This window comes from Camelus dromedarius, chromosome 30, assembly GCF_036321535.1.
Source record: "Camelus dromedarius isolate mCamDro1 chromosome 30, mCamDro1.pat, whole genome shotgun sequence".
Taxonomy (NCBI): domain Eukaryota; kingdom Metazoa; phylum Chordata; class Mammalia; order Artiodactyla; family Camelidae; genus Camelus; species Camelus dromedarius.
Genome location: NC_087465.1, coordinates 5723530 through 5749110, shown reverse-complemented (window position 1 = coordinate 5749110; position 25581 = coordinate 5723530). Strand labels below are relative to the sequence as shown.

General features: G+C 42.0%; 1 protein-coding gene across 1 annotated transcript in view; it reads left to right on the top strand.

Annotated features, from left to right (window-relative positions):
• CA8 (carbonic anhydrase 8) overlaps positions 1 to 24677 on the top strand; it is a 76876-nt gene extending 52199 nt beyond the window's left edge. The window contains exons 8-9 of the mRNA XM_031441585.2: positions 6403 to 6572; positions 23562 to 24677. Of these exons, the coding sequence (XP_031297445.1) occupies positions 6403 to 6537 (135 nt within the window). The 3' untranslated portion in view covers positions 6538 to 6572; positions 23562 to 24677. The remainder of the gene's footprint in view (positions 1 to 6402; positions 6573 to 23561) is intronic.
• The last annotated feature ends 904 nt before the right edge of the window (positions 24678 to 25581 follow it).

The window sequence follows — 25581 nt, the reverse complement described above, 5'->3', positions numbered from 1 at the left end:
TGGCCTTTACTTGTCATTGACCCTATTAATACAAGGAATTTACTGGTAAAATAAGGTAATATATGTCATAACCCTATCGTTTCTTTTATCCTTGACGTGCATGTGGAGTTGCTCCTTTGAGACTGAGCTAGATAATTTATTTATTAATTCGTGCATTGGTTCATTTGGTTATTACTTGACATTTGATATGTGCCAGACACCACAGGCCCTGATAACGGAGGATAAATAAGATGTGGCCCTGTCCTCTAGGAATTAACCATTTAAGAGGAAAGGCAAATAGGTTCACATTTAAAAACCAATAATTTCGTGAGCACAGTGCTTTGGTACAGCATGAACATGGTCCTGTGGTATCACATAGGAAAAGTACCCCAACGAGATTGAGCCATCTGGTAGCCTTTCCCAAACAGGTAGAGGGGTGTGGCATGGGTATTAAGGGTCAACAGGGGGAGAGGCGTCTGCAGAAGCGCAGAGGCAAGAGAAAGCACCTTGTTTCTGGCAGTGCAGGAGGTCAGTGTAAACAGCCAGTGACTGAGCGAGGTTGGAGAGGGGCACACGGGCCTGACCTTCATCAGAGGGCCATGGTGCCGTGTCCTGGAAGGCAGACTTTCTCCTGAAGGCAGCAAGGAGTCCCCGGAATGTAGTGAGAAGGAGACACATTCAATTTCTTATCGTGATCTTATAATGCATTGTAATAGAAAAGAATCTGAATATAAATATATATATGTGGATATGTGTAACTGGACTGCTTTGCTGTACACCTGAAACTAACATGTAAATCGAATACACTTCAATGAAAGATAAAAATTAAAAGAAAGAAAGAGGCATGATCGAAACAGCATGGAGATGTGGGTCTGTGTCAAGATTGTGGCAGTGGGACGAGAGGAAGGGAATGGCCTTAGAGATAATAAAGAAGTAGGATCCGGAGACCTGGAGGGGTTTCATGGGGGGAGGACCCACATATTACCCCTGGATTCCAGCTTGGGTGACTGGTGCGTGTAAGATGTTGCTCTTTACTATAACAGGGAATAAACAAGGACGAACAGGCTTGATGGGGAATGTTACCACGTTGACCAGAATGTTACAGTAAAGCCAGGAGACAAACCATCACGTCTTTGGGTCTCACCGGCTTCCAAGGGAACCTTTCTTTGTATTGTCCCTTCCAGTAGAGCCCAAACTCACTAAATCATGCTCCTCGATTATTGGGAAGTAAGCCTTATCTTCCTAAAAAAGGAGCCAAAGCCAAAGGAGTGTGTATCGGAAGGAATACTCCCAGCTGCTCCTGAAGGTGATGACCTTCCCGTTAGCTGTGGCTTTTCGAGGAAAAAGATGTAGGTGCTTTTAGCGCAGAGCTCCATTACCAGCTTCTGTTCTGAGAGCTGGAATGTTACAATGTACACACGCATGTATATTAAAAAGCAATTTAGAGTGATTTAGGAAAAAATTATAATCTTAGGAGAATATAAATCAGTCTGTCCTTGACTTGAAGGTTTCACTGTTGCCACTCATATAATTTCAGAGAAGGCAGAGCGAAAAATAGAGATGGTCCAGAGAGGGCAGTAAAAACGAGAGAAACTGAAGGGAGAGGATGTGATTCTAGAATCAAACCAAGAAAAATTGGGAAGCCTCCTCTTGTTGCCCTGAAAGAGGAGCAGAAAAACACAGAGGCAGAGAGAGAGAGAGAGAGAGAGAGGGAGAGGATTGATACAGAAAGTAACAAAAGGAATAGCCGGTGGCCGGTGCTGCCGCTGCAAAGCTGATTATATTGAAAAATACAAAACTTTGGGTTGAAGGAAAAAATGTTTCCTCTTAGAGGGATAACATATGTAATTAAGCTGCTGGGGATTCTTATGGAAACAACTGGTATCTTGAAATGCATCATCTGCTTTTCTTCTGGGTGATAATGCTTGCGCTGGCAACTTAATTAAGGAGGAAGCTCTGGATCATAATGCTTTCCTCGGAAATGCCCAGAAGCTCAGTCAAGGAGGCGGAGTCCTGGGCTGAAGAGTAGCATTGACAGCTAAGCCTAACGTGGAGCCTTGACGTCACCCTGAGCACCGAGCATCTGGAGGCTGGAAGCCCCTGATTGGTTGAATTTTTCACATTTCTCCTGGTTATCACACCAGCTGCTGGGGGAAAAAACCTGCACAACTGGATGGGTTTGAATGAGTGTAATTTAAACCATTTTAAAAAGTGATCTGTAACCATTAAATTACTTTAAGATCAACAGTGGTTCTAAGCATTAGGAAGCTGAAATTAAAAAAAAAATTTTTTTCAGCTGGATTGTAATGTTTGGAAATGGGACTCCCAGAACAGAATCAAAATACCAAATTTCATTAGATCTGACAACCGAAATCCTAAGACACATTCTGACTGCACAGAGGCATTAAAATGTGAATGATATTCAGAACTGATCAAATGTGGTATTTTGATAAAATGGCTTATTTGCAAATATGTGTGCGCACACACACACACACAGAAGTGACAGAGCATTCAGTGTTACTCTCCTTTTCCTGCTTTTTCCCCGCCCCTCTGATTCTGCATTTCCCTCTTATTTATCTATTTCTATTTAACTGACCTACTGTCTCAGTTAGATGTGTCTGTCTTTGTTTATTTCTTTCTCTTTCAAAGTCAAGTAACACCAGTGGAACAGAGGAACATGGGTGTTTTTATTGGTTTTCGTTGTGTGGATGTGCACCTGTTAGAAATGGAAAGCCACTTTTAATTTTGTTTCTTCGCAGTCTGGCCTCTTTGTCATCCTTCTCCAACCCTTATTTTCTGTGGGTTGAAAAGTGGACTCTTCCGAGCCCTGGCCGCCCGAGTTCAGGTGCTGCGTGTGAGGCTTGTGGGGTCTGGAGCGTGTCTGGTCCTGGACGGCTGAGAAGCTGGCTTTCCCTCTGCTCTGTGTGGGGCTGAGGGGCCGTTACCCCTAAGGACCCGGATGCTACGGGACTAACCACAACACGATCGTGTGTGAAAATGTTTCCAAGTGATTTGGAACAGATGTGGTATATTTTCTTCGGTATCCGTGGTTCTCAGATTTGAGCGCACCAGAGAATCTCCTGGAGGGGGTGTTAAAACCCAGACGGCTGGGCTCCACCTGGGGGTGCTGATTTGGTAGGTCTGGGTACTTATTCCAGGAAGCACACCCTGAGAACCGCTGTTTCTCATCAGCTTGCACTGACCTCCATGGCTAAGTGAGGTCAGCACTCGAACACCGGGATGCTGAGTTTCTGAAGGCCAGGGTGATGGGCAGCATTAGACCTGCCCTGTCCGATGGAAGCATGACATGAGCAGCCCTTGTGGGAGGAAACATTACTCTGATGCGTGTGTTATCATTACCTGCTGATAGAAGAAAATAAGACGAGAACACTGACCTTTACGTGTTATTTTTCTAACTTGATGCCACGTGAGAGGTACGTCCAGTTGGTCCACGAGAGGATGCACATAGATCCTCAAGGACTATAAAAGGAACGCGTTCCAAACCTTAAGCCCTGGGAATTAGCCCTTTAAATGCACTCATGGAGAAAGCAGTGTTAAAGCTGAACTTTGGGTGAATAATCTGGTTCCTGTGTCAGTGATGGTTGGAATAAAGGTCTTAGACCAACTGAAGCGCAAGCCGGGTTCAGAGACCAGGGGCTTCTCAGCTCCGCCTTCATGGGATGAAGGTTTGACTCTGAAGTGTTGGATCTCTGTCCTTTCCACCCCTCTCTTTTCAATTGAATAAAACAAATACTATGTGTAAGTGGAGTAGTCGTCAAAGTCGGTGAGACCGTACGTGCTGGTACCTGTGATGGGGACAGTCTCTGTGCGGCCCCTGACATTTGAATTTTGTGGGAGGCTTTTATCCCGGAACATTGTTCTGTTCACTTCTCACGCTCTCTCGTTTCTGTGGGCTGCCGCCGTGTGCGCCCCAAAACCATTTGAAGTGACTAAAGCCCTGAGGAGTGGTTGCTCCAGAAAAATTGGCATTTCAGAGCGATGGTGTTTCCCCTCGATCTCTGCTGGCGTTTGAAGTCTTCAAAGCGTCGCTCTAATGAGAGAAGCACTTTCCCGGGAGCTGGTTCTCGCCGAGGACGCGGCGGTTTGAGGCCGGCTGCTTCAGGTCGCCCCTTCTAGGAGCAGCTGCTCTCAGAGACTGTGCTTCCAGGCCGAGACCTGGGGCTTGAAAGATTCATCTTCAGTGCAGAATGCGTAAATATAAAGTTAACCTAGCTTTAAAATAAGCTTCAAAGTCACTTAAAAGTGGAGTATTCCTTGCGGCGCGTCAAGGCGGCCAAGTCCCTGGTGACAGTGCTTGTCAGTGACCCTGTCCGTGGTCCACAGAGTCTGGTCACAGCTTCCCACGGGAGGACAAGCGAAGGGGACGGGGGAGAGAGGACCTTCTGTCTTCTCTGTCGGCGGCCTTATCATTTCTGGTCTCCTTTTTGCATATCAAGTTGTAGCTCAATAATTGTCTTAAAATGATGAAAGTTAGACTTCAGGAGAAGTTGTGAGACTATTTAGTGAACGTTTCCCATGTGCTTGGAACGCTGCAGAGTGATTTTCATGAATTATCTCGTTTATTTCTGACACCAGCCTCGGGAAAACTGGGATCATCACTGCTGTGATACATGGGTGGAAGCTGAGGCTTGCAAAGGTGGAGTGATTTGGTCATTTGGCTCTTAGGTGGCAGAGCCTGGACGAGAACCGGCTTTTTGATGCAGAGTCTATGGCCTTCGTCATCTTCTTTTTGAAAAAAGCAGGGGCTCCTCTGACTGAGCAGTCCTTTCTTAGGGAAAACTAAGTAAAAATACTTTCCAGAAATGCTTACAGGTGGTTCCTATGCAGCCTTGGCTCTAGAAGTTTTTCTGATGCAGCAAGCGATCGATGCTGCCCGTGTTCCCCCCGCTAAGACCCTAAGAAGGTCTGGTGAACAACCCTCATGTAGATTAAACCGCTCATGGCTTGGCACTTCTGTATACATACAGCATGTGCATATTTTATCCCATTTAGGGAAATCAGATGGTATTTAAAGACATGGAAAAATAAAACATTAGGAGTCAGATTTCTAACCTGGGTTCTGATCTAGCAAGCCACTGAGTTGTCCCCAGCTCTGCTTTCCAACATGTCTGAAGGTGGACAGAATTAGAATCTTATGGAATTCAGCTCTTTGGAGTCAGGGAGTGTCTTAGGTAAACGCACAGGTGAGATGTCACAGGTCCTGCAGGAGTGTCATGGGTCCTCTAAAGCCTAGGGGTTTCTAGACTCTTGCCAGAGCCCTTGAATTACTTAGTCTCTTGCATTTCTGGGGCCTCCTGGTTGGGAGATGTCTACAGCTGGGCTAAGTGAACCTTCGTAGATCCAAGCCTGTGGCTCGTGGACGGTGGACTTCTGGTGGATTGGCGCTGGTCAGAGCGCGTTTGCTCAGCCTCCTGGGGTTGCTGCAGGTTGTCGGGTCCATTGACTTGACCGGGATTTCTGCAGAGGTGGCTGCAGAGCTGGGAGAAGAGCAGGTGGACTTGGAATTGTCAGACCTAGCTAATTTGGAAACCCAACCTGTCTGGCCTCAGTTTCTCCTTTTGTGTAAGGGATGAAGACTGTGTGCAATGTGATTTCATGTGGCATTTAAATGAGGTAACAGATGATGAGACCTATAGGCAAACCAGTTGCAGATGGAAACAGGCCTGGTGAATGTTCATCACATGTTTGCTTGTTGCTTAAATACTTCTCAGAGGGTCATGTCTGGCAGACTTAGGGTCTTCGGAGGGGCCGACCTGGCAGGTCAGAGATACTGTGCAGCTGATGGAAATGGTCCCTCAGGTCTGTGGGGACCTCTTTGTGGGTCATGGGAAACCATGCGATCTGGGAAGGCCATCTGAGAAAGGGCGATGAATTTGAAAATCGACGTTGCCAAGGGAGGAAGGTGGGCTTAAACTTTTGGAGAACCCGAGGCAGTCTTTGGATCTGTGCTCTCCAAAGGGCTAGACAAGCCACAAAAAGACCCTTTTGGTGGAGAAACCTCCACCTAATAGATTTAACGTCTAATCAAAGTTAGCATACCGTAGCATCAGCATTCATTCATTAAAGACGTGCGTGGGGAGCATTTCAGAACACTTACTCATTTGTCTGCTCTTTCTTATGTTCTACGCAAAGGTAAGCTTTCTGAGAGACGTGTTCACAAATCCAGCAGGTTTTGATGGCTGGGCTTCACAGCTCTACTCCTGGTGTCTTCATTCCTCTTGCAAGAGTCTTGTCTAATGTCTTAGGTCTGCAAGAACGAAGTGTTTTTGTCTCTTTGACGTTTAATCTCACTTTTCTCTTTTTAAATTCTTGTAATTGGTGCACATTCTGTCATTTATGAAGCCCCAGTCTCGTTAACGCCTGGTCAGTGATTAATCTGTTTTGTTCTGCTTTTATTTCCAGATTGAAGAATTCCGAAGGCTGAGGACACATGTGAAGGGGGCGGAGCTTGTGGAAGGCTGTGATGGGATTTTGGGAGACAATTTTAGACCCACTCAGCCACTGAGTGACAGAGTCATAAGAGCTGCATTTCAGTAGCCAAAGAGAACCGGAACCAGGGCGTCTTCGTCTGGGTACGTGCGGATTAAGTAAGGAAAATGCGGCGCACGGTTAAGCCTTGTTCCACCAAAGCTGCTCTTGTGATGGTCCTGATAATTTAGCAATACAAACGCACTGCGTTTAAATTTGGGACACATTCTCAAGCCCTGTTAATTATGAGTCAGGTGGTTTTTAAAAAATTTCATGCTGTGTTGAAAAAAAAAAAACAGTCCTTATGTTTTCCCAGCAGAGCAGCCTTTCATCCTACTTTCGCTTTAATATTGGCTCTCATAAGAGAAGGCGCCCCAGGCAGAGAAGCAGTGATAACACCATGCCTCTTTAGTGCTTTCCTCTGTGGCTGCACCCTTGAAAGTGCAGCTGTCACCTCCTGATGACCGGGGAACATAAAAGAAGGGACTGGAGGAGGGGATGAGCCTCCAGGCTGGCCCTTGTTGTCCAGTGCAGATTTGGCCGTCTTGCTTACCTGGGTGGGTGGGTGAGGGCAGAGCTGGCACCAGTGGAAATGCTTGTTCCATGGAAGTGCTTTTGTTTGCTAGGTCAAGAAACACTTCCTCATCCTCTGAGTATGGTATGTTTCTTTATTGACCGAAACAGAATTATACATTTTAATATACTGAATTCAATGTATGTATTCCTTACCCTTAAGGACTGACAAAATAAAACATACACGTGGAAAAGATAAAATGTACATAAACGCCTGTGTACTGGATGACTTCTTCACCTTGTCGTTGGCCCAGGAGCGCGTACCTGGGTCAGTGTGCGTTGCTGGCAAACCACTGCTTCCCGTGGGAGGGAAGCGTTTGTTGCAAGTTTCCTCTGTGTGCAGGACAGAGCTTTGGCTGTTTAATGGACCACTGGGAGTCGGGCCTCTCATCCCCTGTGAGTGGCACAGTGGACCAGGGAGTCACAAAGGGACAGACATCTCTGCCTCGAGCTTGCAGTCTCACGAGCTAGATAGTCAGCATAGGAATTTTAAAGGGTGATGGATCATTTTGTCCACGTGCTTCCCTGTCCACTTCCTCGCGCCTCTGTTATTACTGGACTGATGCGCCCTGTGCTCCCTGTCTTTTTTCTTCTGTGAATGTGCTTTGCTTACCCAAGTCCTCCTCCCCCTTTCTTCTGCCCATTGAAATCCTAGCGCCCACAGGCCCCAGCCTCCGCCCTCCGCACAAATGCTCTGCCTGTCCCTTAAATTGGGCCTCTTGTTTCACTTTTTTCCTTCCATGTAACTGCTCGTGTATCTCTTATTTCCTCTGCTAGACTTCAAGCTGCTTAAGAGTTGAAACCTGTTGATGTTACTTTGACTCCATCATGGCACGTGGCGCTTTGGGTCTGGAATGTCTTTAGGGAAATCAGAAATTCCTTGGAACTCTGTGTCCTGTGCCAGCCAGCTCTGTGCCAGTTGCTCCTTCATTCTCTGTTTCTCTGTTAGCCAGTACCCTTCGCCTCTCTCTTCTTCTAATTGTGGGGATGGTGAGGGCCAGGCAAAGTCACCCGTGGCGGGAATGAGAAGGAACTTTCAGTAACTCATCCATGGTGAGATGGAGAAAATCCCAGAGCGCTTTAAGCGAGGTCTTAACAGTGGATGAACTAAATAATATTAAATAATATTCAATCAAAAAATTATTGAACATCGACTTTGGAATTGGTTCTGCGTATCCAGAGCTGAAAAGAACAGATATGGTCTCCACCCTCCCTCCTAAAAGTCTCAGCTAGGGAGTCTGATGATGGCAGAACAAACACTTCAAAAATACACATAAACACACTGTGATGAATTCCATAAATGAAAAGAACAAGGAAAGGGAGTGAAAGGGATTTCAGACAGAGGGAATATCTTTTGCCAAGACCCGAGGGGCCACTCCCTGTGGAGGTGGGGAGAATCTGAAGCACCGAGGTACCTGGAAGAAGCCCGGAGAGTCTGGAGGATGGAAATCAAAGGGGAAGTCAGGCAGGGCCCCTGTCAGACGGCCTTGTCAGCCAAGTTAAGACATCTTTGTTTCATCATGTGGAGACCCCCTAAGGGTTCTCAGGGGTGTGACCTGATCCATGTGTGTTGTCAGGAGATCACAGTGGCTGGAGGATGAGTGGATTGGATTCCTGTGGGCCAGGCCAGGAGTAGAAGGGAATTGTAGAAGTCCACTGGGTAGCCTGGTGAAGGCATGGCGGCTGGATGCTCGAATAGGAGCAGTGCAGATGGAGAGAGGTTAACATGCGTGAAAAAGCCATTGCAGGTGACATCTGGTGATAAATTGGACAAGGGCAGAGGGAGAGGGAAACACCAGAGGAAACTTCTGGAGCTTGGGGCTTTAGAAACTGTGTGAACAGAGTGTCATTGCGTGACAACAGGAAAGCTGGAGGAGGCTCTGTCTGAGATGGAGAGAGGGGCAAGACTTGTCAGCCACAGTAGTGGACCTGTCATGAAGGCAGCTGGAATTTTCGAGAGTGGAGATCAAAAAAGGTCTGAAGTGAATGGGGGAGTCGTTGGCATAGAAATTATACACCGATGTGTACGTATAAAGTTCTAACGCTACCTAGGGTTGACCTCAGGCGTTCATAACATCTTAGGTGATACTTTAGGACAAGGTAACCAAAGACAGAGAGGTTAGGTCATTTGCCCAAAGTAACTCAGTCACTGAGCATCGGAACTGGAAGCTGGACGCAGGCAGCCTGGCTGGCAGAGCGTTCCCACGCTGGTGGTCAGGATGGCAGGCCGATGGGGGCTGCGTGTTGCGTGAGCCAGACGTCCAGCGTGAAGGGAGGAGGTGGGGACACCTTGTGATGGCAGCTCTTGATAAGCTGGGTGGGGAAGGAGCAGAAGGCTGCAGCAACAGAGAGGGGGTGGGACTGAAGGAGTCTTCTTTTCCAGCCGAGATATAATTGGCATATAACATTGTGTAAGTTTAAGGTATAGGATGTGTATTGATTTGATACATTTTTCTATTACAATTTGATTACTGCCTTAGTGTGGACTGACAGCTCTATCATGTTGCATATATATCATTTCTTTTTTTGAGGTGAGAATGAGACTTTTTAATTTTATTAAAAAAATTTTTTTTTGTTGAAATGTAGTCAGTTTACAATGTTGTATTAATTTCTGGTGTACAGCATAGTGATTCAGTTATACATACACATATATTCCTGTTCATATTCTTTCTCATTGTAGGCTATTGTAGGTACTGAATGTAGTTCCCTGTGCTAAGAAGTACCAGAACTTTTCTCTGTGAGGGGAACGAGCCGATGGACGGGAGGAGCTGAAGTTGCTGTTTCTCAGAGGGGCTAATCCCAGCAGGAAAGTCTCTGAAAAACTGAGCAGGATCCTAAACAGACATAGAGACTGACTTTGGCTAAGAGAAAGGACACTTTCTGTGTTGTAATATGAAGGCTGGAGGGGGTGGTTTATAGATAGTGATTCATGACTCTACTGTTTGAGGCAAAATGGGGTAAAAATGGTGAGAGCAGAGGGAGGGTGGGAGATTGAAGCAGAGGGAGGGTGGAAGGGGCTCACAGGCACGACGCAGTAAGAGGGGCAGGCAGTGAGGCGCGGTGAGGTTTGCTGAACATGAGTTTATGGGTTGCGCCGGCAGGTTTGGTGTGCCTGCTTGCTGGGGCGGTAACTGGAAGTGACACTTCTTACTTTTTAAAAATTTATTTTATTTTATTTTTTATTGGTGTACAGTCAGTTACAACGTGTCAATTTCTGGTGTACAGCAGTGTTCCAGCCATGCATATACATACATATATTCATTTTCATTAAAGGTTATTACAAGATATTGAATATAGTTCCCTGTGCTATACAGAAGAAACTTGTTTTTTTAAATGTATTTTTATATATAGTGGCTAACATTTGCAGATCTGAAACTCCCAAATTTATCACTTCCTACCCCCTTTCTCCAGTAAACATAAGATTGTTTACTATGTCTACGAGTCTGTTTCTGTTTTGTAGGTTAGTTCATAATGTCCTTTTTTTCTTTTCCTTTTTTTTTTTTAGATTCCACATATGAGTGATACCATATGGTATTTTTCTTTCTGGCTTACTTCAATTAGAATGACGATCTCTAGGTCCATCCACGTTGCTGCAGATGGCATTATTTTATTCTTTTTTTATGGCTGAGTAATATGAAAATGATACTTTTTATGAAATAAGATTATTGCCTTGAATTTTTGATCCATGTCTGGCCTTACACCAGAGTTGCCCCTCTCTAAATAACTAAATAGCCTTCACTATTTTATCCCTCTCTTACACACACACACACACACACACACACACACACACACACACACACACAGACACACACTCTCTGAAATGTTTATGGGAAGATAACATATATTTCACATACTTCATATTTCATTATATGACAGGAAGATAATGTATAATTTTCAAAGTCTTAATAATTATAGTTTAGATATTTTAAGAAAGAGGATGGATTTATTTCCCTATTTTCGTGGCTGAGATTACTTAAAAGGGGGTCATTTTTTAAAAAAATTCCTAAGAATGGTGCAGAAATTCTTTCAAAGGCGACTTCAATTCTGTCTTCACCCTTTTATGAATACATTTTTGAACCTTTTATCTTGAAATGTGTAATACAAATCTAGTCATACTTCTACATAAAAATTATATTGGGAAATCAGACTTATGGATGTGTGCTTTTTATTTGATATTTAATAATGCCCTAAGGCAGGTAATTCAAATTTTTATTAAAGTGAAATGATTTGACAGTCAGACTTTGAATTTAATGCATGAATGTTTCATTTAAGCTCTTGGAACTGAAAAGGAAAAAAACCCTTTTTTCCTGATGGTTCTCTAAAAAATGTTCAAAATAATTCAGATTTATTTCAGCTGTGTGTTACTAAAATAACTTTAGTTTTTGGACTTAAAATGACATTTTTTTTTGCATGACATGTCTAGACATCTGGAGGGTTTTGATAACCAAGACTTATTATTCCCATGAATAATCTGTGACTTTTTGTATCACCATTTAGGAAGATTGAACTATGGTTTTGTACTTGTTTAAAGAATTAGCATATAACTCACCCAGGTGCAGGGCTAGTTCAGATTTCTGGGAGCCAATTTGAATTGAACTTTCTGATTGACATAGGAGAACCAAATCTTAGTAACAGTAAACCAAAATAAGACCCAGCTTTATGTCCAGCTTACTTGCTAATATTGGTACTAATCTTCCAATGAAATGATTATTTTTCTGTTTGTTTCATTAAGTAGTAGCCTATTTTCATTTATTTATTATTTATTTTTTTGGGATAATTAGGTTTGTTTATTTTTGGATGAGGTGCTGGGGTGAACCCAGCACCTCGTGCATGCTAAGCACATGCTCTATCATTTGAACTATGCTGTTCCCCCAGGAACCCATCTTAAAAAGCTGTTCTGGCTGTTCAAAGACTTGCCTGTTTCTACTGCGACTCAAATATTGTTAAACTGAGATATTGTAAACACATGTTTACAGTAACTGTAATTAATTATAATTATTTGTTTCCTGTAAAAAACAGTGCCACAAAGCTCTTTAAATAGTCTCCCTTTCCCCCTTCAGAGGGGAAAATATAAGTGTCCTAAATAGATTAGGGGAAAAAAAAAAACAGAAAAAAGGAAGAAGAAAAAAATAAGGATTATTAAATAAATATCTCTGAATGATCCTTTTGTCAAACTTGTCCACGTTTTTAGGCAAAGACCTTTCCTGGGTCTTTGAAGTCACATTGGAGACTGCACTGAAGTCTTCCCCAAGTATATTCGTGCAATTAATAATGTTGTCTTCTTAGCGTTAATAAAGCTGTAGCTGGCATCAACTTCAGATCAGGTTTCTTTTCTAACCTAACAGAGTTACAGGTTAGAAAAGGCTAAGACATGATGGAAAAGGAGGGGCTGTGTGGGGAAGGGATAATGCCAACTCTGAACGACCAAGTAGGTAAAAGCTATGACTCTTCCAGGATGAATGGAAGGCTCAAAGCCATATTTTCAGTCAACAGAACTTGGACTCGCCGCACTCTGATAGTTTAACACGATGCGCAGCGTTAGGGTGGGAAATGAAAGCTCAGTGGATATAGCTGTTTTCTGTTTACTGTCTTATATAGAATTTCCTGACAATGGAATGGATTTCCTTGAGGATTTCAAAATGATTTCAGGAAAAGGCCAAAATACCAGGGGTGCTCAACCGATCTATTATGCTTTGTGTGATATAAAAATTGTTACTAACCCAAGAATCAAAAATATCAAAGCTGTATAGACATTTCTTCGAGATTACTAAAGAAGGAAAGTAGTCCTTGCTTCTTTTTTATGTATTAGGAATGTTAATAATTTACTGTAGATAAAAATCCCTGAAAGATTTTTTTTTTCTGCCCTCCCCCTCGATGAATTCAAACAGAATTGTGTTTGGGACGAAGAAAAGAGAACATTTTGCAGTCATGGGCCAGCTTGTCTGTTGAACATTAATATACTATGATATCTTAAATACAGTAGATTTCATGACTTTAAACTTAATATGTTTTTCATAAGAAAATTACTGGGACCAGATTATCTCATCTAAACATGTTGTATTATGTCTTTTTCCCCATGGGTGCTCATTTCCGGTAATTTCCTCAAATCAATTTTTAAATTTTATTTTTCCAGTTTGAGACGTGTTTAGAAAACATTATTCACGAAGAAGCATTCACTTCAGCGTCCTCCTCATTTACAGCCTGTTCTTTCTGGTTTCTCTTTTCCATGATGACGTTCGCAGAGACTAAGAGAGCATCTTCATCCTAGAACTAGGGAACAGTGGAAGCCCAGCACTCCCGGGGGCCTCCCAGGAGCCCACCTGCCGCTGGAGTCCTCACCCCTCAGCCTGCGGGGCTGCTCTCTTTGCGGGTGAAGCATCCACACTCACGGCTGCTGTTGGCACTGAATGCAGAGGAGCCGCTCAGTTATACCCCGACCCCGGGTCCCTCTGTTAAGTTCTAGAATTGGATGCGCAACTGTTTGCACAGCTTTCCTTTCAGATGTGTCAGAGACATCTGACACTCACCATGTGAAAGACTGAATCTGTGATCTTCCTTCCCAGACTTGACTTTCTTCCAGTTTTCTTAGAAATTCAAGTCATGGTTGACACTTCTCTTCCCCGCCTCACCTCACGTTTCCAACCTGTCATCCAGTTTTGCAGAGTCGCCTTCTGGAAGCTCCCACATCCACCCGTGTCTCCATCTCTGCCATCACAAACCAGAAACCATAAATCGGCTGTCCCTTAGGCTGTTGCAGGAACACCCTCCCTCTCTTCCACGTAGGATTGACGGAGAAAGATTTATAAAAATAAAAGACACAGAGGACTTAGTGCACTCAGCCTTGTGTGTCAGCTCTGATTGGTGTGAACTGTCTCGAGAGTGTTAAGGAGGATTCTGCATCCACAGCTGAGCACAGTGGGAAAGAGTGACATGACTCATCGGTGCCATCTGTTGGGGGCAGGTAGCGGTACTGTGGTTTGTTATTTCCATCCACAGTGGGAGGCAGGTTTACTGGCATCTGATTTAAATGTCTCAGCTATGAAGGTGAAGACTCTTTTGAAAGTGGGCTTTGGAAAATTTACCTGCATTAGATCTATTGATCCGTACCTGGATGTTAGCAGTTACCAAGGAAATACAGAGACGTGATCAAAAGACTGACGTCCCCTGACCTACCTTTTAAAAAAAAAGCTATTTTCACTTTATTTTGTGACAGTTATGCTCTGATGAACATATATAGCAGAGAGCTCACATATAGAGCAAAACCTAGGAAATCTGAAATCTCAGCACAGAAATGGAGTGATCTGAGGGTGATGATGGGGTCATGGCGTGAGATTGGAGAGGGACTTACCTGCCCCAACCCTTTGTTAGGGATAGAAGCCATCGCTCGAAGAGGGGAAGAGGATAAGTGAAAGAAGAAACCATGTAAGAAAGATAGCTACTGACATGCCCCTGACAAGGGTGATAAATATTTTAAAAAATATTTTTTAAAAATACGCTGCACTGAAAGATTGTCAATTCAGCTGCATAGGTCTTGGGAATATTTCTATGTTAGAACAAATGGATTTGCCTTATTCTTTTTTTTTGGCTCCTTTCATTTTAATTAAGCAAACATGCCAGTTAAAACTCGTTTTGGTGGCATACCAGGCTAAAATAGTCTAGACAAGGGCTCATATCTTGGACAGAATCTGAAATACTTGTTGGATAATATGGAGGTTTCTCCAATCAAGATTGTTGCCTCTGCATAACACCATTATCAAAGGAAATTAATTGTTAAGAGAATAAGACCACCTTGGCTTTGGATGGGTCTGTTTTCTATTCCAGTGTTTCTTTAAACTCCTGCAGAATTTCTGAATTCTTGTGCTTTTGGTGGTTACAAACTCATAAAGGTTTTTAGGGATTGTCTGCAGAGACTGTTTTCATAGGCATCTTAGAAGCATGGAGTTGAATTGGATCCCAAAAGGCATTTAATCTAAGCTTCTGCTTGAAGAGATCTTTAAATTATTACAGATGGTTGCTCCATATCTAGAAACAAGCAAGCAGACAGATCTTTGTTGTGTGGGATTCCTGCTTCAGAGGGCTTTTGACTCCTGCATACTGCAGAAGGAAAAAAAAAAAAGCCTCGTGAAATACTCTCCTGGTAAAGTATTCACTGAATCAGAACACCATTTTGATAGTAATATTTTTTATGGTTTGCCGTAAATGAGTATTTCTGATTAACGTAACTGGTTGCATTCCAAGGAGTCCCAGGTTTATGTTTTTCTTGTTTACACCATGTGAGAGTTCCTGTAACCTTTATGGTGCAGAGAAACTCATGTAATTTTTCACAGATACGAATGTTCGTTCTGATTTTAGTATGAGTAGAACCAATGGTTCCCTAATGGTATCTTTTCTTTAAAGAATGATTGTACTTAGTGAGTCCTAGCAATAAAATCACTGTAATGAGGAATAAAAGATTGTAAATAAGAATAACAATGTTACTAATCATCTAAATTGGTCATTTATGGCAGATTCCTGTACCTGAAATATTTCCATAGGAAATAATGCTAAAACCCACATTTACTTATAATTAGGCAGAATACAAACCTTCTCTCATTGTAATAGTTACGCAAATCCCAATCCAGCTTAATATCATTGACTTGGATTTCTGGACTAAAAGCATTAAGTTCGAACTAGAGAAAAATGTATAATATGTGCATTCAATTAAGAAGTAATTAGATACTCAATCACCCTTACAACACACCAGGGATGGCGGAGAAGGAAGAAAAATGTGACTCACTCTAGTGTAGCCAACAGTTTGGTTAATTAGTTTAGTGCTAATTGAGATTGAGAAAGTGTCAAAAGTATCGTAGCGTAGGTTTGCTTCCGAATGACTTTAAAAGCCAGATTTACTGTTTTATGGTACTTGGACGCAGAGTGAGGTGGAATACTCCAAGCAGAATGGCGTATCCTAGAGTTTTGGTTCACGTTTACAGACCCACTCTGAGTTGCACATACTAGTGGGCGGTGAAGGGGAGATAACGGATACTTTTTCACGTTTCAGACACTGGGCTGTATTTTATCTCTCGTCATCCTCACAGCCATCCTGTGAGGCGTGTGTTTTTGTTTTCATTTTAGAGATAAAGACACTGAGGCTGAGAGGGGTTGAGTAGCTTCCTCAAGGTCACAGCCAGCATAGTGCAAAGCAGGGATTCACTCCCAGGGAGGCTGAACTGCAAGCCCGGAGCCCTTTTCACTAGACTGCATTTCGGATAACGAAAGGCAGACAGTTACGAAGTCCCCGTGTAACTCTGCCTCCTCATCTCTTTAGGGAGGTCCCTGGGAAGGAGATTTCTGGGGGAAAAGGACACGCGTGCTTTCATTTTTGGTGGCTCACCGCTGCGACACCCTGCCGAAGGGTCATGCTAGTTTATACTTACACCATGGATGGGAGGGGCTTTTGCCCTCTTTCAATCCCACTCTGTGTACTTTCCACTTCTTTCCCGTCTCCTTTTCACTCCTCGCTTTCCTGAAATGTGTTCATCTCCATCAGCCTACTAAAATTGCTGAGGCAATTGCTTTAATTTCTCTTTTTGTTCTCTGTTCCTCTGTCTCAAAATATAATACATGTTCCTGGCAGAAGATTCAAATAATACAGAACAAAATGAAGAAGCAGCCAGCATCCCTCAGACCCTCCTCTCTGGGGCCGCCGTCTCCAGCGCTGGGTGGACACGGAGGCTCCCCCCCCATGGCGCAGTGGGGGGTGGTTTGGGTACCATCCTGACTCCACCACTCATTGGCTGTGTGTGACCTTGAAAAAGTTGCTATCGTCTCTAAGTCTCTATTTTCATCACATAAAGGAAGGCCATAGTAGTACCGACCTCATAGGGTGGTTGTGGCAACACTAAGGGATAATGCAGTTAAAGTGCTTGACATATTTTTGGTCCACGTGTAAGTATTTAATAAACGTTACCTTCATCACTATTTTTGTTCTTGTGATTTCTCTCTGGGCATCTATCTTATTAGCACATGTAGACATATAATGTCCCTTATGGAATTATATTATGCAGGATATTTTTCTGTCTGATATATCTTTTCATGTCATTCAGTAGAGATATGTCATACTTTTAATGACTGTATGTAAGTTGCCTTTAATTATGTACTGAAATTTATTGAGCTGTTCCTCTGTCATTGTCCATTCTAAGTCATTTCCAGTACTTTGCTGTAATCAGCGGTACTGTGGTTAAGATATGCCTCTGTTTTCTTAAAAACGTCTTAGTAATGAGGTTACTGGGTCAGAGTTTTCATTGTAATACTGTCTATATGCGAATTGTATTACTTTATGTTCCCACTGACCATCTGTCCAAACTGCACGATTTTCTTCACCTTCTCCAACATTGAGTATTTTTACTTTTTTTTTTTTAACGCCTTGCCAATCTGATTAAACATGACTTTGTTACATACATAGTAAGTATTTTGGTGAACACTTGGTTTCATTCCTGAATTCCCTGTTGTGTTGCATTAACCTGTCTACTCGTGGGCACCGACGACCGCATCTGTGGCGTTGTTGTGTATTCCAGTGTTTGGTAGCACAAGGTCCCTCACTAATCTCTTCTGCAGGATCTTCCTATTTCCACGTGCTTTGTTCTTCCAGATAAGCTGTAGCATCATTTTATCAGAAGGACTGAAACAAAGAATAAAAGAGAGGGTGAGGAAAGGAGAGAGAAAGAGGACGAGAGAAGAAGCATCTTGGTGAATGTTCTACTTGGATTGCGTTGAAGATGTAGAGTGATTTAAGGAGAATTGGTGTCTTTACAGCGTTGAATTTTTCTATCAAGGAACAATGCATAGGTCTGTGTTTACTAAAGATTTTACGTTGTTCAGATGTTGTACAGTTCTCTCCTGTCAGTAGATTTACTACAGGATGCGCATTTGGGCTCCGGGGTCAGCCTGGGGTGTGGCTTGATGGGGAACCTGACATTTCCACCTGCTGCTCCACAGTGTGGGCCAATTATTGCCATTCTTTCAGCGTCAGTTTCCTCATCTATGAAGTGGGGGTACGGAGAGTCGTATCTCCTAGAGATGTGAGGATTAAGTGAAATAAGGTAAAATGCATAGCATGGTGCTTAGCAGGGGGTTGGCACTCAATCCATGTGGGCTCTGACTCTCATTATTGTTGTTTTGTTACCATCGTCAATTTTGACTGGTGCCATTTCCCATTACATTTTTATACTGGTTGGTATTTTTCCATGGGAAAAAAATAATTGCTTAAGTTTGTCCTTGGCTTCCTTACCAACCTTTCATATAGTTTCCAATAACATTTTTAGCTGACTGCTTTGAGTTTCCTAAATAGACCCTGATCACATCTGTGAATAATGAGAATTTCATCTTTTCCTTTCTAATTTTAATTGTTCGTATTTATTGTACCATCCAGAGCACACAGAATAATGTTAAATAATTAGCAGTGACATCTGGTACCGCCTTCTTATTTCTGATTTGCCTGGCTTTCCATTTCCAAATCCTGTGGCATCTTTTCCATCTTCTGTCCTTCAGAGCTTCAGAAGCAGTTGACATTGTTAGCCTCTTCCTTTCCCTTTCTTCTTATTCTCTTTATTTTCCTTCCTCCTGACCGCATACTGCTATTAATCAGTGCATTGAAAAAGTAGGTGACTATCTGCCCTTGCTTGTAACAGAAAGACATTTATTTTTAACCTTCTGTGTCATATGTGGCAGTGTTCTAGGGACTGTGTGCAAATATCAACATTATCAGGGTACAGCCTAGCACTGGGAGTGAGTCAGGGGACACAGCTAACTCCAAACCCGAGCAGCACAAGAAGACTGCCCCAGAGTGTTGTCCTAGCGGACAGGGGAAGGAGAGCCTTCCAAAAGGCAGCCTTCATGTCCAGCTGTTTCTTAAAGGGTTCTTCTTTTGGAGGTTTTATGCTGAATCATCTCACTTAAAGAGGGTCGTGTTAGTGGGTTATCCGTTAGCTGAGCCAGCTCAGTAGAAGCGAAGTCAGCCCCTCTGGGACCTGCAGTGGCCTCTGGGAAGGACACGTGTGTACAGGTGCTTTTTTATTTTTGATAGCTTTTTGGGAAATTCTCCAATGGTGATTCGATTTGCACTCATTCCCTAGGATTTCTTCACAGGAGATAATTTAAGGTTCAGAAATAGTCATAGGAAAGGTAGCGTCTGTTATAATTATGCTGAAATAGCTGATGATTTAGACAGCTTCTGAGGATTATGGCCATACTTCAAGGTCTCATTATGAACAATGATCATTGTATAATAGAAAAGTCCTTTTTATAGTTAAGCTTTCTTTTTATATGTAGATAAATGGATATTTGGAGGAAGTCCCAAAGGGGAGAGAGTCAGCCTAATTACCTTTGTATATTCAAGGTGTCATTTCTTTAGATTGTTTTACCAAATAAATTTATATCCTGAGTACCAAGTAAGTAGATTTATTATAGGAAGTTTAGAAAATATACAATGGTATCAAAAAGAAACTTTTTTATCAAATTATGATAATCAATTAAACAAAAAGGCAATTTCGTTTCCACCACAAAGTGCATTAAAATAACAGGAAGGAGACTTTTTTTTTTAAGTTCAAAAACCTACAAGAGTAGAGAAAACAAAATAGGAGGCAGCAGCAACAATGTTTTGGAAGCTGGAAGCAGGTGGTTGTGTGGTGATGGAGGGAGCAGATGTGAGGGGCCAGGCTGCTTACGTGGCAGACTCAGAGTGTCGGGAGCTGGTGGCAAGACAGCTCTGGATGTTGGAGTGAAAGGAGGCTGACGTTGTCTGGATTTGTGAATAGCTGTTTGAGAATCATTTACATTTCCAAGTCCCCTCCCAGTCTGTGGTGGATCCTGGAGGTCGTTATGCTGTGGCAGAGAGAGGGTCTCTCCCTCAGAGGACAGAGGCACGACTGAGGATCAGAGTATTTCATCAAAAGTAGTGATTAAATGACATCCGCACACCTCACGTGCTCCTCCTCCCCGACCCGGCCATCAGCGTCCTGGCAGAAAGACCTCTACTCAGGTAGGGGCCGGAAGTATCTTTCTGGAAGATCTGAACAAGCCCAGGAACTTCTCTAATGAAACAGCCCTGCCGGCTCACCCTGGGGTGAGGGCAGGACAGGTAAGCCTCCCCAGGTGCTCAGAGCCTCCGCTCTGGTTCTCTTGGAGCAGCTGTTCCCATTTGCAGGGATGAACAGTTAAAGGTATTTGAAAAAGGCCTATTACATATAAAACCCCAAAATAAACAGAAGAAGGCAAGGGATAAAAAATAAATACTGAGGAAAAGAAAAACTTCAAAAAGGTAATCATTCCTATCTTCAGAGAGGTAAGGAAAGAAATGGTAACCCTGAGACAGGACGAGGATGCTATTTAAAAAAGGAATATCAGGGGAAAAGAAACAAGAGCGTTTGGAAATTGGAAACATTATAGCAAAAATGAAAAAATGTATAGCAGAATCAGAAGGCAGAATTGAAGAAATTTCTCATAAGAGCTCTCAGGCAAAAACAGGAGAGAATAAAATAAGAAAATTGGAGGACAATCTAGGAGGTCTGTTACCTAAATAATAGGAAATCCGTAGAGGCAGCAGAGGAGGTTTGGAAGAGGACCAGCAACAAAGCCTTTCAGAGCATTTTCTCAGAGCTCAGACATAAATTTACAAGTTGGAAAGATCCCCTGAACTTCTAGTGTCGTAGGTCAGAATATACCCACACCAAGGCACTATCATTGTGAAACTTCTGAACAGCGAGGGAGAAATTACAGGGAGAAAAAACGTCAGAAATAAAGAACCTGGAATTTATTTGTTAATTTTTTAAATTGAAGTACAGTCCATTCCAGCGTGTCAGTCTCCAGTGTGCAGCTCAATGTCCCAGTCACGCTTTGGAATTTGATCATCGGATTTCTCAACAGCATACTGGAAGTTACAAGTCAGGGAAGCACGATCTTAAGAATTCTGAGGGAAACTTGCAACCCACCTGCAGTCCCTGACCCAGGCATGCTTTCAATAGTCATGGCCAGGTACCAAGGTCATTGAAAATTTACTTCCCAGGGAGTGACTGCAAGATGTGCTTCACCAAAATGGAGTCAGCCAAGAAAACATACGTGGGATTCAGGAAACAGGGAACCCGACAACGGAGAAGGACAAGGGAGGTTCCCAGAATGATGGTGAAGTGAGGCTGTTGGCATAGAGGGTGTGAGTCCAGATGCGAGCAGATGAGAAGGTTCCAGAACAGCTTCTGGAAGATGAAGTTGATAGACTGCATGATGTCTTAACTTCTTGAGAAGAGAGTCAGACAACTGTAGGCCATTTTGGATGGAATCCATAGAAGACTAAAGTAGAAAAAAAAAAACCCTCAAGGTATTTATTCATTCTAGAGAAAACAAAAAGTTGTACAGGAAAGGAAAATTCATGATATATTAATACATGGAACTCATTTGTTTACATTTACATCATCACAATAATAGAATATTATTGATTGAGTTGAATATTGATCCAACCACAATTACTCTATAATTGTCTTGGGAGCGTGGAGTGAAGAGAAGGGTTTACAGTGTATGGGTGATGTGTGTGTGTGTGTGTGTGTGTGTGTGTAGGGGGCTGACAGGCTGGCAGGAGGAAAGGAAAGGGTCACATTGTCATTCTCCATGGGGAAAGTTGACAGGCAATACTAAAACAGAAAACTGAAAAGGAATAATACAATCGCACCAATTATGGTTGTCAATAAAATAATCAGCTAAAAGAATTGAGGAGGAGAAGGTGGGTGACGTTTGGGACAAGGGACTGATAGTTTTTGTAACAAACCCTTTAGGACTAGTTAACTCTTTAAACTGGGTGCATGTATAATTTTGATATAAAAAGTTAAATCAAATAGGAGCAATTGCTACCGTCATTTTGTTACACTTCTCAGTGTTTGTATGCATATATTGTGTGCACACACACACGTACACACATGCATTTCCTTGGAGTGTTTGCTTGAGGCCAGATGTTGTGTTGGGCTTTGGAAACACAGTGCAGGTGGAATCAAGTATGATTCCGTCTCATGAAAACGTTCTCTGATATGCTGTAAGTAAATTTCAAATACTTGATATGGAAAATAATAGGCCGTGCTATAGTTCAGTTTTCAGCTAGTGAGGTATCTGTAAAGTCAAATTGTCACTAGGAGCTCAGTTATGTGCCTGGGAGGCACTGTTGTCACATTATAACTGTCATCATATTCCATTCTCACACAAACCCTACAAAGGAGGTACTGTTATCTGAGGCTCCGAAGGGGTCAGCAGATTGCTTAAAATCTTACAGGAGTTTGGTGGCAGAGCTAGGATTTGAACTTGAGTCTTTCTGGTTGCACATCCACACCCTAGACCGTGATCAGTTGAAACATTTTTCCAGGTAACCTGGTATCTTGCAGTGAACAGGGTCAGGCATCGTCAGTCAGTTTTACGTTGATCCTTTTGATTTATAATTTGTTGTGTTATAGTTGTCAAATACATACATAAACAAGGTCCTGTTCTACCTTTGAAATCATTTCTTTGAGGCATAATCTTAAAGATTTGGTCATGACTCACTCTTACTTGAAATCTAGTTTGGAAATATGTATCCTAGCATTATTCATGTTGTCTAACAAATTGTTCTAGAAAGTATACATATTTATATAAACATGTGCATACGTGTGTGGACACGTGTACGTCCATGTGTACAAGCAAATCCATACATACACCGTGTGTGAACAATTTAAAAGTATTCCTTTGTATCATAATTTATTAAGAAAGGAAATTAAGTTTTTTCCAGCCTTTTGTTGTCGTGAATATCCTTACACATAAGATCTTTGCATGATTAGATGACTGTATCTCTATCATAAGTCCAAGAAGTATAATTCTGGGTCAAAAGTATATGCATTCTAAATTTTATTAGGTTTTTTTTTTTTTTTTTGCCCAAAAGATTGGACTGGTTTATGTTTAGCAACTGTATGAAAGTGTCGGTTTCCCCAGTCCCATCTCTGGCACCATGAGTAGATATATTGAACTAAAATCCTAGCTGAATGGAAAGATTATTCATTACCTTAGAAAGTACCATTCATCCTTGCGTTATTCTGTATTTATTATTTCTTCATAAATTTAATACAATTATAAAGTTATTCGGGGACTTGGAAGAAGGAGTCTTTTGCACACATGAAATTTGCAGTTGTTACACATGAAATTAATGGCAGTAATTAAAAACTTTATTATTGTGCATGACATATAAAATTTTTGTTTAGAAAACAGTTCAGGCATTCACTTCCTTTTTTGGTTGAGAAATACGTGTTTTGGTAAAATTTTGAGCTAATAGATTCTGCCGTAGAAATACCACTATGGTAGACTTTGTGGAAGAATTGCAAAGATGACAAACTTGAGGATGGAGATATTTTTGAAATTTCCACATTTTCTTATGAAATTTCTAGTTTCTACTGTCTCTTGTTGGACGGTAAGAAGACGTCTCAGTCAGCTGGGGAGAAATGCCCGTGCATAATCAGTTCCCTCTTTTTTGCCTAAAGGAGGAAGACAGTGGTCCTATAGCGCCCTTGGATGAGAGGCGGAAAATCTGAGCTACAGCTTCAGTTTATCCTTGAAGCCTGCATTGTTTGCCTTCATCTAATCCAGCTCTGATGGACATCTGTGACAGCTGCCTGTACACGTGCTCTTACAAAATATTAGAAATGGCTGTACATTAAAGGAAACCCCATATTATTATATCCACATCACTGCTGCTAATATCCATATTTCTGCACAGACTGTTCATTGCTTATGTGTAGAAGAAGTGAAACTAGTTCTCAGAGTTACTATTAATATGAATGTATATCGTGTATTAATACTGAGACTGGAAAAATACATTTCCAGCGTTAGCAGTCCTTCATTTCCTGTCCCCAACAGAAAGTTCACTCATTTGGAGAATAATGTAATTCTCGATAATAAAATGAGAGTTTTGATCAAGAACAGCATACAGCTTCACAATGGAATGTTAAGGGTTAGTAAAAGTCATGTTACTTTTCAACCCTCATTCCATGATTAATGTCAGGGTGATTTGTTATAGAACACAATATGGGAGTTCATGCAAGAACATAATACTCACTTTGTATATTACTTTCTTAGTTAAGGGATTTAATTGAATATATGAATCTAATCATATTTATTTGATGTATTAGAAGCTGTCATTTCTAGGAATTTGAGAAAGGTATGAGAAGCAAATAGGGTAAAACGAAAGTGGATACTTTATTTTTTATTTTCCATGATAGAAACAGAAATTTCATGGTCTTCTATCATAATTTAGTGTTGTACATTTTGTAAGACTTTAGAATATATTATTCTATAAATTCCACTTCAGTATATTGAGACGTTTCTTTTACAGATGACCAACAATATCCTTATTTTAATTAATTTAAGTGCAACTGGCAAATTTAAGCATATGCTTAGATGTGGTTGAATGTGACAGAATGAGATGATTTATGTAAAGCAGTAGAGGGCCGGGCGTATGACACATACTTAATAAATGTTACTTCTTGTTGTTATAATTATTGTTGTAAAACTAAAGACTTTAATACCATAGACCCCTTTGGAGGGGTTTTGTGATGCAAAATATCTAAGTTAGAAATAATACAGATGGAATAAGTGTGTGTGGAGAGATTTTGGATGTCTTGGGTAGAGGTTGTAGTAACGAAAGTGTTAAATACAAATAAAAATCACACCAAGAATCCCTGAAAGTGGAAGCAGAGAAGGCTCGTGGTGGAGCCTTGGGCGGGGAGAGAGAGGAAGCGGAGGCTGATGGAGGGTCAGGATGCGTCACAGCCCTGGACCACGTTAGGGTGGCTTCAGGCAGAGCCTCTGAGAGGCAAAGGCAGCCCTGGGTTCCTCTTTTCTGTGGTTTCTTGTACACAAAAATGAGGAAATGACTGCAAAAACTTGACGTATTTAAACACATATCTTACTTAACTTGATACCACACTTGCCCACATTGGCTGCAGTTGTATCCCCATGGGTGAGAGGCTGTGGGTGGCTGGCGCCCCTCTGGTAGACCCTGAGCTCAGGCCCTGGAAGTGAGCAGTACCAGGCGCCCACATTCTTCACCCCTGAAAGGTTGGTCCTGAATAGCCAGGGACTCTTTTAGACTCAGCTTGTGGTGGTTCCTGCAGTCTCCAACAAGTCGTCCCTGAAAAATACAAAATAAACCAAAGTAACACCAAAGCTAATTCAAACGGCTTTCAGGGTAATATCTAGTAGCTCATGTTTCCCTTCCAAAATATATATATATTTTAATTGAAGCATCAAGTTTATTTACTGTATATTTTCTGAATCAAAAGACAAATGAACTACTTGGTTTAGCTTGTGGGTCTCCATGGGTGGGACTGTGTGGATCTCAGCCTTTAATTTTGGGAAACCCCTTCATCCCCGAAATAGGTACCTGAGACTCAGACTATGAATGCTGGTTGTAGTGATGCTTTTGTAGGAGTGAAGCTGAGAGAGTAATTTGCCAATCAGCAAAAGCGCAAATGACTGATCACAAGTCTATGCAGTTCTGAT